Source organism: Oryx dammah, unplaced genomic scaffold (assembly GCF_014754425.2).
Source record: "Oryx dammah isolate SB20612 unplaced genomic scaffold, SCBI_Odam_1.1 HiC_scaffold_28, whole genome shotgun sequence".
In the NCBI taxonomy this organism is placed as follows: domain Eukaryota; kingdom Metazoa; phylum Chordata; class Mammalia; order Artiodactyla; family Bovidae; genus Oryx; species Oryx dammah.
The window spans coordinates 8,120,725-8,137,401 of record NW_024070212.1 but is presented as its reverse complement, the minus strand read 5'-3'; the positions used below and the strand labels follow the sequence as shown (position 1 = coordinate 8,137,401).

The following is a 16,677-nucleotide window of genomic DNA, read 5'->3' as shown; positions in this document are numbered from 1 at the left end:
ATATCCTGTGGAACCCATCTGAGTTTTGGGTTCTTTGACCATAAATATTTTACACTGCTGTTTACTTTCCAGGCCTGTTGTAGTAAGACTCCAATAAAAGATAGGATATAAAATACTGCCCAACTGAGTTACTGCCTATCCTGGAAGGGGTCTTCCCTTCCACTGTCCTACCTGGGGACTCTCAGAGATGGCTCAAGGTCTTGTGGAGATCATATCTCTCCCCCTGTCCCTCCCAATTCCAGGCATCCTAGCTCCTCCCCAACTTGGAACCATAGCGGGGATGTCCTTAGACAGCAGAGTATTGAGGTTCAGGATTTACACAGTTCAGGGAGCGAGACAGGAACCAGAAAGAACAGGTTTTATCTGTTTATTTAAAAACAGAATATCATTTATGTACAACTATACACATATTTACACAAAATGTACATACTAGAATTCCATATCTTCAGGTTCCACATGCAAAGTCCTGGCTGGCTGCAGAGCAGGGGATGAGAGACCCTCCTTTGGTCAGAAATCCAGTAGAGTTCAGGCTGAGCAGGGTTGGTACTAAATCTAGGTATCCTGGTTGAATGTATTTGGGTCAGGCAGGCAAAAATGGACTTCATCTAAGCCCAGCCCCTACCCAGCGAAACTGCTGAAAGAACCCCAAGTTAGTGACCCTGAGACCCCTGGGGAAAAGGGGATATTCTTGCTCCCAGTAGCTCCTTCACCTCACTTGAACTCCTACCCTCCCTGGTTCTATTATCACTATTCTCTCTCCCTTACACCATGACTAAACCAGCCTTGTCACCAAGTCCTAGTGACCCCCTCACCAAGGGACCACAAACACCCGTGCACGCAACCAAGAAAACATGAGCCTAGGGGAAGAGCCGAGGAACCGCGAGGCCAAGGACCTTACTTGTCCTCCCGTTACCAGTAACTGTGGGGCACACGCGCCTCCTTCAGACTCCATCAGATCTTAGTCTCCTTCCCATGAGGCTTTCCAGATTAAGATGCCTCAGAAGGAGCACCTTGAACCGTAGGAATTAACCTCCTGGGGTCGGGCCGAGCAAGGTCTAGCTTGGCTGGATTCCTGTGTAGGCTGATGACTCTTTAAGCAATCCTCGTAACGATAAACATCCAGATGAGTCCAAAGTTTTTTGAAAAGTCTTTTCTCTTAATGAGTTTGGGGCAATATTCCTTAAAGAAGCTCCCCTGTGCAGGCTTATTTACAGAAAAATATGTACATGCAGCAGGCCCAGAGGCCACCAGAGGGCAGTTTGAGCTTCTGGCGGACCCCGGCCCACCACTTCACACTTGCCCCCACGGGTCCCAAGTGGTGGGAGCCCTGCTCCCCAACTCAGGAGGCCAGATTCCAGCTCCAGCTATGCCCGCACACCTGGATCTGGCCCAAGTCTCTACCTCCCGCCTCGAAGCTCTGCGTCATTAATACTGCTCTGGGGTCTGAGGAAAACACCTGCATTTTACAGGCAAAGGTCCCACAGCTGCACGACACACAAGCACATCCCTGTGACGTACACTCCACATTGCCACTGAACGGGTTGACACACGTACCACAGTTCACTTGTGACAGCATGACGCACACCACAGGCACAATCACCCCTGCACGCACACACAGCACACACTCAAGCACACACGCACACACAGTGACTGGCACACACTGTGGGAGAGACTCAACCAGCAGAGCCCTTCCGTTTTCCAACGGAAGGACTGGAAGGACTGAAGGTCAAGCAGTCAGTGGCGTGGGGAGCATCTTCCTCAAGCAAAGAGTGTACAGGGAGGCCCCCTGGGGATGAGCTGAAGGCTTCCCTGTCAGCAGAGGGAGCCAGGCTTAGGGGACGGAGGCAAGCCTGGGTCAGACCAGATGCCCCCGCCCGTTGATGTAGATGCCATTGCCCGTGGGCTTGGCCCGCAGGGTCCCGTTCTCCTGAACAAAATGGTTCATGGCCTGCTTGATGCCTTCATCCCGATCCTCCTCCTCCTCTGCCCGCCCAGGGCCTGGAGATGGCAGCTCGGTCTGCGTTTCAATCTCCCTCACTGTGGTCAGCGTGGAGTAACTGCGGCCCTCCGGCTCTTCACTCTGGAGACCAAGGGAAGGGGCCAAGTCAGGAGCCTGGGCAGGGCGGCCACGCTTGAAGGGGCTGGCTGGGGCACGGTGGGGCCAGAGGTCAGGCACAAGCAGGGGTTACAGTTGCTCAGCAGCTCAGCGATAGGCAGGAGTGAATGTTAGGTGTGGGGAAGGGGGGACTGGAGAACGAAGGCGTAAGGGCATAGCTGGGGGTGTCGGGGGAGGCAGGCGGGCAGTGTGAGTCTCAGCAAGGGGGCTGGTGGAGGGGCTGCTGACGCACCACATCGGGGGCCGGGAGAGGGGCCTGAGCAGAGTGCTGGGGACACCGGTGGGGCCGGGGGCCTCACCATCACAGAGCAGCTACTGTTGTCCTTGAGACTATCGGGGTGGCCCTCGGCTCTCAGCCCTACACTCTCCTCCGGCTGCAGGGCCCGGACATGGGGAGGAGTCAGGACGGGGCTCAGGCGCCTCCCTAGTCACCTTCCCCCGCCCCACAGACATCCTCATTCCCCCACCCTGACCTTGACCCCACCCTGAAACCAGTGCTAACCATGGCTTCCCCAAGCGACCTTGAGGCCAGCGATGAAGAGGGCTTTCTAAAGGAGCCAGCCCAAAGAAGCGCCGCCCCACGCTGCCCCACCCTGTCCCCTCCCCCCAGTGCAACCCTCCTATGCTCCTGACCTGCAGAGGGGCCCCGGCCCCATGAACACCCCTGACCCTGGAGCACACACCTGGTTTCTGGGGTCCGAGTGATGGGAATGCAGCCTCCGGATGGAGTTCTCTCTGGTCAGGGTCAGCTCCTCCTCACTGGGAAGACACCCCCTCGTCAGGAGCTGAGGGTAGTGGTAGCCTCCCAAGGCCAACCTAGGCTGGCGGCGCCTCTATGAGCTGGGGCTGGAGGGTGTGGGCACTGGGCCGTCCCTGCAAGTGTGAGCGCGTGGCTGCAGGTGGCAGTGTGGCTGCAGAGTGTGTGTGCCTGGTGCCATGTATGTGCCCGTGCGTGTGACACCCTCGAATGTGGCTCTGCCCGCACTCGGGCAGTGTGGCTCCCCACACCCAGCTGTGGTCCAGGCCCCCAGGCCTTTCTCACCTCCCAGGAGACTCTGCCTACCTCTGGTCCACAAGCTCCTCAGACGTGGGGCCACCCAGCCTCCTCTCGCTCCTCAGTCCTGGCCCACCTCCTGCTTGTCTCCTCTCTGCTCCCCGCTGCCCTCACCCGCCCAGGAGGGGCCAGTACTCACTATTTCTGGGTCATCTGCTGGGCCTTGCGCCGATGGTATCGGGACATGAGCACCACGACCACCACCAGAAGGCAGAACAAGAGTGCGGCAATTACGCCCACCACTACCACGGAGGCCGACACGAGGTCCACCCGCTTCCCGGGGGCGTCTTCGGGGTCTGCTGTGGGCAGGCCGAGGTCTAAGGCAGACGTCCAGATCTCTGGCCCACCCCACGCTGTCCTCTCAAAACACATTCCCAAACCACCCCCTCAGCCTGACCCTCTGCAAAATACATGCAGTCCCGCCCCCTCCAAATAAACACTCTCCCAGTTCACTCCCTGTCTGGCTTCCCGTTGCCCCCCACCAGGCCCCTGGCCCAGGTCCCAGCCTTTGCCCCAGTGCTTACCAAGAACGTCCACCACCACCTGAGAATCCCTTGAGGAGAGTGCATTGCTAACATGGCAGACGTATGTGCCACTGTGCTCAGTGGTCAGTGTGGGGAAGCCCAGGGTGTCTCCTTCTGCTCGTACCCCACTGGGCAGAGGCCCGTCCAGCCTGGAGGACAGGGAAGCTGATGGGCGGGCTGAGGCTGCCACCATCCAACGTGCCCGGGCAGCTCTCCACCTCCCTCCCCCATGACGTCACCCAGAGCCACCGGCTGTTCCCACGGTGCCCCTCCCTCCTCTAGGCAGGTCTAGGCAGAGGCCCCTGCTCCCTGCCGCCCAGCCTGACCTGGGCACCCCAACACGCACAGGGAAGATCCACACGCACAACATCTCACATGCTCCTGTGGGCATCACGTCACTCAGCACTGAGCACCAGGACCACATGGCATAAAGTCCGTACCACAGGACTTTCCATTCCTATTTGGGCTCAGATGTACTTGGCAAACGTGACTGCATGCCCCAATACCCCCGACATTGCAAGGTAGGATTCATGAACAGAGCCCCAGGCACAAGGCCGCATACAGGGCTCATCTGCTCATATGTGAGAGCATGCCTGTCATGGGCTCACACACATGTACCCCTGACCCCCTCCCTGACTCTCTGGACATCTCAGACCCTGGAAAAAAGCCAGGGAACTAGCAGAGATGGGAGGCTGCTTCTAAGGTGCTGGCGATGCGACAGTGGCTATAAAAAGTGTTGCTTTAACAACAGTCGCAGTCAGCTGTATCTTTTTGTCTTATCCACTTCAGGCACTGACGTAAAAAGTGTTAACATTTAAATACCGTATTACATTTCATAATTTTAAAGTTAAGGGAAAAAGCCAAGCACATGTTAGCTAACTCCCTATGCATCACCCTGTATCCCACACTCCCAGGTATAAGCCAATAATAATGTTTGGTGACCATGCATATTCTTGTATTGGTCTGAACATGTGCCCCAGTTTATTTGGGGCTCAGAGTATATTGTCCCATTTCGTGATGAGTACGTGTTGGTCCCGAGGGAAGGATCCCAGGCTCAAGCTTGGCCCTTACCGTGTCCAGTTGTACGAGGGCGGGGGCTGCCCTTCACTCAAGCACTTGAGCATAGCCCCTTCTCTGCCAACCTGCCACAGCTTTCGGTCTTCAAGGCCCCTCACAGAGGCTTCCGCAAGGACTGGAATGAAAGGTGGGAGGAGAGAGAATGGGAGAGATGCTCTTCCTCGAAGACCCCCAGTCCCAGGCCTCACCCCGCCTGGAATGGCCTCTCCCTGCCCATCTGCAGCCCAACCTAGACCAGCCCCACTCTGCTGACAGCTCCATCCCCTGCATTCAGAGTCCGTGCTGGTTCACCTGTGCAGCGAGCCTATGTGTTTCTCTGCATAGCAGCATGGCAACACCTTTTGAATCCCCTGTGGGCCCTAGCATAGCGCCAGTCAAAAAACAGGTGCTAAGCAAAACCCCTCTCTGATTCTTCAAAGGTTTAACCATCCTCCTAGTTCCTTGATTTCTTTTTTATTTTCCCTGACTGTGCAGCATGGCTTGTGGGGATCCCAGATCAGGGATCGAACCCAGGTCCTCGGCAGGGAAATTGTGCAGTCCTAACCACTGGATGACCAGGGAATTTCCAGCTCGTTCATTTCTTTAACAAACATCTGTTGAGGACCTACTTTGTGCCAAATGCTGTGTTAGTATGAGTAGAAACCAGTGCCATCCCTCACAGAGGCGTGAAGTCTAATGCCAGGAAAACAACATCTGCCATTGACCTGGTACCATCCACACACTAAGTGCCGTGTGAGAGGCTTTGCATTTGTCGTTTCTAATTCCCATCAGAACCCTGTAAAGTTGATATAATTACTCTCCTTCTGCTAATGAAGAAAATGAATCTTGACTGAATAACGGCTGGTAAATAGCAGAACTAGGGTGCATTCCAAGTCCATCTGTCTTCAAATCCTAAACTATTTCACAAAATCCTTTCAATTCCATATTTATATCTGACCTCCCTGAAACCTGAAAATCAGGGCAAGCTCCTTTGTAAGCAGGAGGACTCTGAAGGTCAGGGAGTGGTTTGCCAAGGTCCTCTGGGATGGGCTCCAGGTCTTACACCTTGGACTAGTGCTCTTGGCCACACAGCACGAGCTGTAGGATCCAGACTGGCGGGCCTCAGGGTCTCTCAGGATCGCGCCCGTCTTCCTGGAGCCCATGGGGGTGCCCTACCCAAGTACTCACAGGCCACTTGGAGGGTGTGGGTGATCCGTTGATCCTGCAGCAGGCCAGGGTGGGACACCACGCAGGTAAGTGGCTGTCCATTCATGCTCCGGCTGGGCACCAGATGGAATTCTGAAGTGACGGCAGCTGAGCGGGAGTGTGTGAAGGAGCGTTGGGATGTTGTGCCCTTGACCTCTGTGTCCCAGGTAACGCTGGGGGCCGGGCTGCCCTCTGCTGTGCAGGAGGCTGCCAGTGTCAGGCCCTGGCCCTCTTCTAGCGCTGGACCAGGATTCAGCGAGGGCAAGGGAGGCACTGCAGATGAGGGGAGGCAGAGAGCACCATCTTCATAACCCCCGTTAGGAGGTCCCACCCCATCCCAGTTCAGTCTAGCTTTTTCTTCTTTTATACTATCAACAGAGATGTCAAATGAGTGGTAGAACTTCAGCTGACTTTGTACCTTTGTCCACTGTTTGAATTATTTACAATGAGTATGGGTCATTTTTTTAATAAAAATAATGAGGTAATTTAAAAACTAACCAGATAACATCTATATAATAATAATAATAATAATAGCCACTATTTTTAAAGCACTGACTATGTGGCCCAGTACTGTGCTCAACACTTTACAAACATTATTTCTTTTAATCCTGTCAACAAACATGAAGTAGGTATTATTATCCTTATTTCATAGTTGAAGAAACTGAAGCTCAAGGAGGTTAAATGATTCATTCCAGATCATTCGCTATGGGGTAGTGAAGCCAAGATTCACACTCAGGTTTTTCTACCATGGCTGGTATTACTAAATTCCATGTAGATAAAGGAAAACTATAAAGGTCTTTATTTTTATCTTCATAACATTAACAGTCCAAACCCAGCATGGAAAAGACTGGACTTGACCATAAGTCCAAGTCCAGGGTATCCGTTGACCATGAGAGTCCACAGTGCCAAGAGGTGGTTTACAAGGCAACTGTGGCTCCGGACCGCATTCACTGAAGGTCAGGATCAGGGCAGGCATGAGCCTCACTGGTCATGCACAGCCACTCTGGGCAGAGCTGGGCCTGTGTGTCCATGTCTAGGCCCAGTATTTTAAATGGAGCCGAGGAGGATGAGGGAGGCTCTGAATGAGTGTGTCTGGTAGAACTGTTGCAGAAACTAGTAAATTTAGCTTGAAGAAGAGATTTGAGTGAGGCATGACAGAGCATCACATCTAGTGGAGAGGCTGTTGTGCAGAAGAGAGAAGGCTGTGTCACCTCGCTGCAGAGGGTGCGAGTAACCAACAGGGAGATGTCAGGTCCACAGAAGGAAGACCAGCCTAATAAATGGATTCTTCCCCAAGGCTGATCAAGCTGTATCAAGCTTTGGGGGTCACCTGAAAAGAATTTCTGGATTGGGGTGGGGGTTGGATGGGCTAAATGAAGCTCTCTCAGTCCCACAGGACCCCACCTTTTCCTGTTTCGACCCCACCCCGTTCATCTCTGCATTCCCCTGCTTCTGGCTCTGCCTTCCAAGACCCAGGGCCTGAGGTTCTGGCGTCTCTGGCAACTGGCCTTACCCAGAACGCGGAGCCGCAGCCGCGCCTGGAAGCTTCCAGCAGGGAAGGTGCTGACGCGACACTCGTACTCGCCCTCGTCAGCCTGCACCGCATTGCGCAGCAGTACCGCACCATCCAGGGGGTTCCGTGGGGGCGGCGGCTGTTCCACGCGGCCCTCGTAGGCTGAGCTCACGTGCAGCCCGTATTTGGAGTTCAGCAGTGCCAGTTCCCGGCCGCCCTCGCCCGCATCCACGCGAGCCCATGCCACCTGCTCCACCTGCTCGCCCGGATCCCCTCGGTAGAAGCAGGGCAGCCTGGCATCCTGGCCCAGCACCACGGTCACCAGGTCCGAGGTCTCCAGCTCACCAGCAAGGCACTGACCTGCAGGGGGCAGAGAGAAGCAGCCAGGACTAGGGGCGCTGCCAGAGCTGGGGAACACTTATTCATAATGATAATGTCAGCAAAGGCAGCCCAGAACTCCTGGAGCATTTTCTGCTTGCAAAGCGCGTTCAGTCCATTACCTCATTAGATCCACAAACCATTCCCAAGAGGTAGGTGTTATTATCGCCCTTTAACAGATGAGGAAACTGAGACCCAGAGAGAGGAAGTGACTTGCCTAAGGCCACACAGATGGTGTATGGAAGAGTCACACCCTCTCTCAGCCCTGGATCCTATCCTGAGCAATTGTAAGGTGGGCAGCTATAACAGGAGAAGAGACCCAGCCTCTGCCCTCTGGGAGCTCAGGGAAATGGATTTTATGCCACAAAGACCTGGAAGCCATGGACAGACTTTAACAGAAGGCTTAACCTACCAAGAGAGGGAAAGAGAATGCTTTCAGAAAGCGACCTGGAGCCAAGGCAAGGGTTAAGAAGAGTTGGTGTCTGGGATGCGGCATGTGGTGTAGGAAGGGTCCATCCCAACAGGCCCTTTGGAACATTCTTTTCATGGTTTGAAGATAAGCGGATGAGAGACCTGGGTTCCCAGAGAGAAGAAGTTATGCTATGTGGGAGGAATGGCATGAACCACGACTCAGAGACAGGAATGAGCAAGTCACTGAAGATAGAAAGGCCCAGGGTCAGAGGCCCAGAGAGGAAAGGTCAGGACAGATATATAACAGGATTAGAACCATGAACCAGAAGCAGAGGACTGAAGGTGGGGACCAGTGTTGAAAGGTGAGTGCTATGTGTATTGATAAAGAACAGTATGAAGCCCTCAGGGAGATCTATCATGTAGCCTTATCAGCAAAGAAGGATGCATGTCCCACACTTATAGAATCTGAGATCTTCTGGGAAAGAGATATGTATGGAAACATCTATGGAAATATGTGTGATGGTTTCTTATTTAGTGGTTACTGGTGTGTTGCACGTTAGTTATGGGATAGGCTAGTCACAGTGGTCCTGATTCAGGTAGGAGGGCCTCATGCATGAGGTGGGTAGAATCAGGAGGGGGTGAGACCTGGAAAGGGATCCCAGGTAAGGATCCCAAGGTGGGCAAACCCCAGGGAGGTGGAGTCTGGCTGGTTCCGGAAGCCAAGAGGAGAGGACACAACTAAGCCAAGGGGCGTGTGTTGAGCGGGAGTGGGACATCTGGTCACAGGAAAATCATCCAGGACCTTCCACACCAGGGAAAGGAATTCAGATTTGGCCAGGGGAAATACGGAGTCACTAGAGCATTAAGCCTGTGGTCATGTGCCCTCCGACTGGAAAGCAGAGCCTGCGGCAGGAGACACACTAGGACCCTGCTGCCATCCGGCACTGTGCTGCCAAGAGGAGGGGACAGTTCCAGGGGAAGCTTGGCAGGACCTGGTCACTGACCAGAAAGAGGAAAGACTCAAAGACAACTCCTAGGTTTCTAGAATGAGTAACTTATGAGGGAGGGAGGGCTAGAGAAGCTCGAGGCTGGAAAGAAAGAGATTTGAAGTTGTGGAATAAAGTGCATGAAACAGGGCTGGGGGCAGAGGGCTGCGGGCAGAATGAAGGCTCTCTGGAATGGTGAGAGCGCCTTGCCTGGGGATGCATGTCCAGTAATTCCCAAAAGTTCAAAGCTCCTACCTCTGGCCAGCATTTCACACACCCTGCTGGCCTTCACCTTGCTCATACTGTGATCCTGCCTGAAATGCCCTCCTCCCTATGTCTGGTAGCTCCTACTCATCACTGTCTGGGTAACTCCTACTCATCCTTAAAGACTCTGCTTAGACATCACTTCCTCCCGGAGTCCTCCCTTCCCCCACCCCCACCTGAGGCAGGGTGAGGTGCCCTTCCTCTGTTCTCCCTCTAGCATCCTGCGTTGACCCATCACAGACTGCATTTGTTGATACCACAGATTGTATTTGCTGTTTTCTCGTCTGCCTCTTCCACCAGACTGAGAACCTCAAGGGTATAAAATGGATCTCACATCACATATGCAAACATGGCTTCTGATTCAGTGCTCAGTGGTCTGCATTCCTGGCATATAATTGGTACTCAATTATTATTTATTGACTGACTGAATGAGTGAATGAGTGGATGAATGAATGAATGTGAGAGACAGGCAGAAGAAGGAAAGGGTAGAACGAGGAGGAATGTGCAGTCTTTGGTTGGGCTGGGCAGGGAGGGGGTTAGCATGGCAACCTTAGGGTGGAGACACAATAGGCTGGCCAGCTGGGTTCTCTGCCAAAGGGAGTACCTCCAGACTAGACCTAGGGTGAAAGTAGGGGGCGGAGGGAATCAGACGTGGGGGGCGAAAGTGAAGCCCCACCAGAGTGGCCAGAGGTCCCAGTGAGGCAGAGCATGGGACAGAGGAAGGGGATCCCACAGCCCTGCAAACGGGAAGAGGAAGGGAGGATGCTGTTGGGAGCCGGGAGGGCCCAAATGGGACAGGACAGACCTGCAGGGCCAGATACCAGGGCCCTGACCTGCCCAAGCTGATGTTGGTCCCACCCAGCCCAGCCAAGGAGTCCAGCTAACCACCTGTCACCCCTCCCAGGCACCTCCTCCTGACACCAGAGGGAGCAGGGCTGCCAAGGGCTGAAGGTGGGCTTGAGACTGGGGCTCCCTGGTACTTCCTCTGCTTCTAATCCCAGTGTCCAAGCAGGTCACAGGGAATCCAAGCCCTGCTCCACTGGGAGACACTCAAACCCTTCCAAAGCCTATTTCTGGAACAATGTCCGATGGCATCCTCATTCCTATACTTGTCAAGCAACTGGCCTTTCCCCACCACTAATCACATTTCCCCACCAAAAATACCTTCTTAGCGTACAACATGCATCGAGTCCCTAGCACGTGTCTGAGTCCGATCCTCCACATCCCTACCTGTGGCTTCATGATACCAAGTGATAAACCCAAACTTTGCAGGATGAGGAACCCACTTAAACCGGAAAATCCCTTCTGGGTCTCTCCCACATCTCCCCATTGTCCTCAATTCACTATTTACTGGGAGCATCTCAGCTTGAGCAACACCCTCCTTCACTTACACACACACACACACACACACACACACATATACACACACAGGCTGCAAGAGAAGGAAAAGAGAACTTGGGCCCAGTAGGCAGACCCAGAAGCTGAGACTCCCAGGGTAGGGCAGACCAGGACTGCCTCCTCCTTCTTTCCCCCACCCAGTGCCCGCCCGGCGTCAGCATGATGATGTCACCAGAGCAAAGGAGACACACCGCCTGCCTGGTGAGGTCACCCTGCGGGCATGTAGTGGCCAGGCCAAGCCCACGGACCCTTCTGCTGCAGACTAGTTGCTGAGGCTGGTGGACTCTGCTGGCTGGGCACCCCTCCCTCTGACCCTCCCCTCCCCTCCTCCTGGGAGCACCAGGACGCTGGTCAGGAACCTTGGTGATTCAGCCTCTGCTGCACAGCCAGCCTAGCCACAGCCGCCACCAGCCACCACCTTGCGCAAGGCAGAGAACAGGCCCGACTGGCCGGACGGGATCCCTGCCCTGGTCCTCCCCCACCCCTGGCCAGGCCCCCACGGGCCTCTTTGGGGCCCTGCCCTCTGTGTACCCCACCTGCTCCCAGACAGGCCCTCCGTTCCCGGCCTGGGCTGGCTGCCTTCTCCCTACCCTGTGCCCCAACTCTCCTCTCTGCACGAGGCCTGGCCTCTGATCTCCGGAGGGGAGACTGAGGCTGGCAGTGGCAGATGATGGCATCTCTCAGGCAGGAGGCTTTTCTTTCTGCGGAGCCTTTCTCCGTCAGCATCCACTGCTAGTGCGTCTAGGGGCACACAATGGGGTCCTGGAGGTGGGTCTCTGAGGAGGAGGAAGGGAGGCAGTGTGAGCTCCGTGTGTCTGCGTGCCCGTCTTTGGGTGAGGGCCTGCTGTGTCTCAGTGCTGGCTCGCCTGCAGGAAAGGCTGCCTCTTTGCATGAACCTGGGGGTGTTTCCCACAGACATGTGTCTGCTTTTTCTCTTCAGGAGTGCATGTGTGCAGGTCAGCATCAGAGCAAGCCATGGAAAGGCATGTCTGTGAATGTGCACACACAGTAAATATTTTGATATTGGTTTCTCTTAGCTTCCGCATAGTTATCTGTCTCAGCTGCCTTTGGTCAGTGCTGTGTGGCTCAGGGCCTCTGTCTCTGCACCCACTGGAGTGTCGCCCAGGCACCCCTCCCCTCCTCACCCCAGACTTGAGGCAGATTCATCTCAGGCAGAGGGACCCAGAGATGAGGTCACTGTCCCTCTGGGGTGATGGGAAATTGTTCATCAAGGACCACCCCACAGAACAAAACAAAAGCTCTCTCTACCTTGCTCCTCGGGTTCCTACTGGAAGGACCCCCACCTTTCTCAGCGCCCCCCAGCACCTCTGGCCCCTCAAGGAGGCCTCTCCCTGGGAATCTCTGTCACGTCTCTGCTGCTGCCGCCACCAGAAAAACCAGCTCTCGCTGCAGGCCTGGGGTGAAGGTTGTCTGGTGGAAGTTTGCTGGGAAGGAGGAGGGGGATCCTGCCTGAGGCTAGGGGGAGGGGGCTGAGCTGTCTAGGGTCTCATTCTCCTTTGTTAACTCTTGCCTCCCCTCACCCCACAGTAGCAGCCTCCCCAAGAAAGAGCTGGAATGAGTGGGTGAGTTTGGGGTAAGAAAGGACCTGGGAAGGGACCCCTGAAGCCCCTTATTCAGGACAGGTGATATAAACAACCCCACTTTTTTTCTTTCCATCTGTCCCTCTCCCCCTGTAACCTTGGCCTTGGAGTGCTAAGGAACTTTGAAAACCAGCAGATTGTCTCTCTGCCTTCCTCCACCTCCCTCACTTACCCTCCATTGTCCTAAGCCCCTCAGCTTAGTGAGAGCTTCCCAACCCGGGCAAAGCGCCCACCACAGATTAGTGTCTGGGGAGGGGGGCCACACCAATCACAAAGGGAGGTGAGAACAATGGGGGAGGACAGGCCTTGAGGCAGCCCCAGCTCCGGCCCAGACACGGCTCCCAGCACAGATAAGTCCCCTAAACCCCCCGGAGCCAGAGTCTGAGCCTGGCTGAGTCACCACAACAGCCACACTGTGGGTGGGAGACCCAGAATTCAACTTCTCCCAAACCCCTGGGATCCTAACCCCCTCCCCAATCCTGCCAGCCAGCCACCCCTCCCCCCACCTCTGCAAGTGTGGCCAGCTCTGCCCCACCCCAAATCACAGCCTCAACCCAGCTCTCAGGACAACCAACCAGTTTTAAAGGCAAGGGGGTGTGTGGGGGGGTGGCCTGAGAACTGTGGGGAAAGCGTCTGAAGCCTGAGGCTCCCCTCCAGTGAAAGAGTGATCTTGTCCCCTCCCCCTCAGGCAGAGCCCTCCTCCTCCAGCTCTGTGGCTGGACCCCAGTTCTGAGCTTGACCTTCTCAGTTTAGATTCTGCTCCCAGATTCAGCCCCTAGGCTTCTCTCCTCCCTTCCCTCCTGACTCAGCTCCTCACCCCACCCCATCCCTTTTCTCTGCCTAGACTTTGGTCAGCAGAAGGGCAAGTTTGGGGGTTCAGAAAGCCCAGGCATTCTCTCTTCACTAGGCTTGCTCCCACCGTGGCTGACCTCCCTTCACTTTGCCTGGAGGGCCCTAGGATCCCAAGGCTGAGGTCTAGAGGCTGGGACCGTGGACTCTACTATGAATTCCTTACTGCCATCTCTGTGGCTGGGGTCCCCTTGGCCCAGCTCCCTGAAACACTGGGGTTGGACCAAGGTCACTGGGGGCCACAGGGCTTCCCTGGGATCCTCCTAGCGCTCCCTACCTTGGGCAGGGATGCTTGCCTCCCTTTCTGGGCTTCCCCCAGGGTTTGGGTAGGTCCTTCAGAAAAGGGCCTGCCCCCACCTCTGTAAAAAGGAGTAGAGATGCAGGGATGGGGTCCCTCCCTTTCTAGAAAACTAACTTCAGACAGAAAGCTAATCCTAACCCTCAGAAGCCAGACTTCAGAATTCAGAGAACCCCGTGTTCTCTGGGGTCCTGCAGGACTCAGTTGGACGCAAAGATTAGGAACCAGGACCCTATTGGCAGGGTATCTACAGATTTGGGTCCCTCAGCCCCAGGGCAGGAGATGGGAAGGAGAAGGGAGGAGACCTCACCCGGAAACTCATCCCATTAAGGAGAGACAAAGAGCTGTGGTTGTTGGGGTGCCTCCCCAGCCTGGGCTCCTCTCCCTAACAGGGGTGGGGCAGGGCCCTGGGGCTCAGAGCACTAATGACCCAGGACTTGGTGGGGACCCAAATCTGCAGCAGTCCAGGGGCAGAAGGCAGTATCTAGGGTAAAGCCACCCCTGGTCCCCACTGAGAAAGGGGGTCAGGACCTTTCCCCCTTCTGTCGCCACAGCCAGATGGAGTGCCTCTTCCAGCACCCAGCACCCTCCTTCAGTCAGGGGCTGGACGTTTAGGCAGCCATAGGCTCTCAGAGCTAGAAGGCCCATAAAGATCATCTGATCCTACTTCTTGGTCTCCTGCAGTCTAGATTCTTAGTTGCCCAAGGTCATGCAACAAATTAACTGCAGAAATGGGGCCAGAACCCCAAACTCCTGATTTCCCAAGGTTCCTGTCCAAGGCTTTCTCAGAGACAAGAACACTCCAGTTTCCTGGGGGCCGTTGAGGAGATGCCCACGGGGGAGCCAGAATGGGGGTGGCAGTTAGGTGGACCCACCTGTTCCTCGGGCTGGGAACCCGGGGTCTGACTTCTGGCCCTCCAAGCACTCTGTGCAGGTTATAGCAGCTGAGTGTGGCTCCCTGGGTGCCAGCTTCCCTGGAGCCAGGCTGCCTCCCTGGCCATGGCACCCGTCCATTAGGCACTGGACAAGGTTGGGGTGATGCCCTAACTATAAGGGGTCTCCTCTCCCTGCCATGGGCTTCTCTGAGAAAGAACAGCTTTGTGTCCTGGAAAAAGAAGGCAGGGACTATGTCTTGCTAAGCGTTGCGTGTCCAGCATCCAGTGCCCTGGCTATCCCCAGTGAGCACTCAGAGGTGTTTTGCGCCGATGAATTAGGGGTTGGAAGACCAAGACGCTAACCCCGATTATGCTTCTAACACTGAGTAATCTTGAGATCTCGCTGGCCTTTCTATTTCTTTCAGTTTTCCCTGGAAACTTCCCTGAGGGAGTTGGATCTCTTTGATCCCTTCCGAGTCCTGAGACATCATGGCTCCACTCTCTAGATGTGGGTAGATCCTTTAGGTGTGGGTAGATCCTACAGGAAAGTGACTGCCGAGTTCCCTAGCCCCAGCAACCAGGCCCCACCCTCTTGGCCTAAGCAAGTGAGAAGGGTTGTCTGGAAGATGGGAATTAAGATGGGGGGTGGGGGGGAGGAGGGAGCGATGGCAGGGCTTGAAACTCAGTATCCTGCAGCTGGAGGCTGGGCCAACGACCCTTCTATTAGAAGATCAGAGCAAGAGCAGACCCCCACCCATCCACACATCTAGGTCTGACTCTCCTCCTGACAGCTTTAGGTGCGGATGGAGGTTGGGGAAAATCACTGCTGGACAACTGCGGCTCCGTCACCACTGCTCCTGGGACTTGGAATCAAACTGTTGTATGTAGGTGAGGCCTTGTCTTTCTAAGGAGGAAGATATCTCAGTTGTCCATTACCTTGGGAACAGCCTAAGGAATCCTACCCTGGTTTCATTGTGCCTATGCACCCTTACAGACACACACACACACACACACACACTCTCCCCGACTCTGAAGATTATAAGTTCCTATAATTTCTAATCTTCTGTACATAGTGCTAGATGGGAGTGATACAAGACATCTACTTGAGAAAATAGGACAAGGGATAAAGAAAAGAGGACCATGCCCTCTCTAGAAGGTGCCCTACTCTAGACGCCCCACTCACGGAAGTAGCCGTCTCACTTTGGAACAGCACCCCTCATAGTGTGCTCAGAGATGGGGGGCCGGAGTGAAGAGAGCTTCCAGCTCCCCGATAGTCCCCCAACAGGTGCCACAGTACTGGTATTCTAGGCCATCATGGAGAGAGGAGGTGAGAGAAAGACCCTGTCCATTCTCTGGACATCAGGCTTCCTACACCCTGATAACTGGGGAAACCAGCTCAGCCCTGAGTCAGCTGCAGCCCCAGTCAGCAATTCTGAAGCCCAGGGGGTAGGCGAGGGTATCTCTACGAAACCCTGGGGTGAAAGGGTCCCCAGCAGTTCCACCTCCCCGGCCACCTGTACTGAATTACCACATCTCTTTCCCCAGAGGCAGCTCCAGCCTTTTGGCTAAGGTGGTCAGGGAGCCCAGACCCAGAGACCTGGCCTGGGGCTGGAAAGGGGCATGAAACAGAGGAGCTCCGGTGGCTCTCCTGAGGGCACTGGTAGCAGCTGGAGATGCGAGAGGGAGGCCGATTCCTCAGCTCAGAGGGAATATGTATGTGTACATGCGTGTGCATGCGTGTGGATGCGTGTGTGTGTGTGTGCCTGGTCGGCTTGGGCTCAGGAACAAGGGTCCTGAAGCAAGTCCTACCTGTAAATGATGCCAGGAGCAGCAGCAGCAGCCAGGCCACAGGACCCCACATCTCGGCTCCCAGGGACAGAGGCATTGGTCGGGAGGCAGAGCTGCCCAGTGTTTCTGAAGTTCCACCGAGTTCTCCCTGGGAGCCGCTCGAGAGCTGGATAGGGATCGACCCAGACGGTAGGCAGTCACAGAGTCCTCGGGCAGGGACGCACCTGCCTGCCCCTCTGGGGTCTCCGCTAGGGGATCCAGCCCCCTTCCACCCACCCAGCTGTAGCTACCCCCCGAGAAGCCGTGATCGGGAGCGCCGAGCTCCCGCAGAGCTGCTTCCCACGCCGTGGCCAACAACGA

At 55.2% G+C, this 16,677-nt stretch overlaps 1 protein-coding gene across 5 annotated transcripts; it reads right to left on the bottom strand.

Moving 5' to 3' along the window:
- Positions 1-350: 350 nt before the first annotated feature.
- On the bottom strand, positions 351-16,677 carry NECTIN4 (nectin cell adhesion molecule 4). 5 transcript variants are annotated; one of them, XM_040230071.1, is made up of 9 exons: positions 16,339-16,677; positions 7,470-7,829; positions 5,939-6,229; positions 4,766-4,886; positions 3,695-3,843; positions 3,310-3,469; positions 2,800-2,875; positions 2,416-2,490; positions 351-2,080 (listed from the first exon to the last, which is right to left on the bottom strand). In XM_040230071.1, the coding sequence occupies exons 1-9, from the start codon at positions 16,412-16,414 to the stop codon at positions 1,856-1,858; spliced, it is 1,533 nt and encodes a 510-aa protein (XP_040086005.1). In that variant the 5' UTR covers positions 16,415-16,677; the 3' UTR covers positions 351-1,855. The 5 variants fall into 5 exon arrangements, with proteins under 5 accessions (XP_040086005.1, XP_040086006.1, XP_040086007.1 ...); XM_040230072.1 differs by having other exon boundaries at positions 3,310-3,466; XM_040230076.1 differs by having other exon boundaries at positions 1,989-2,080; positions 2,349-2,490.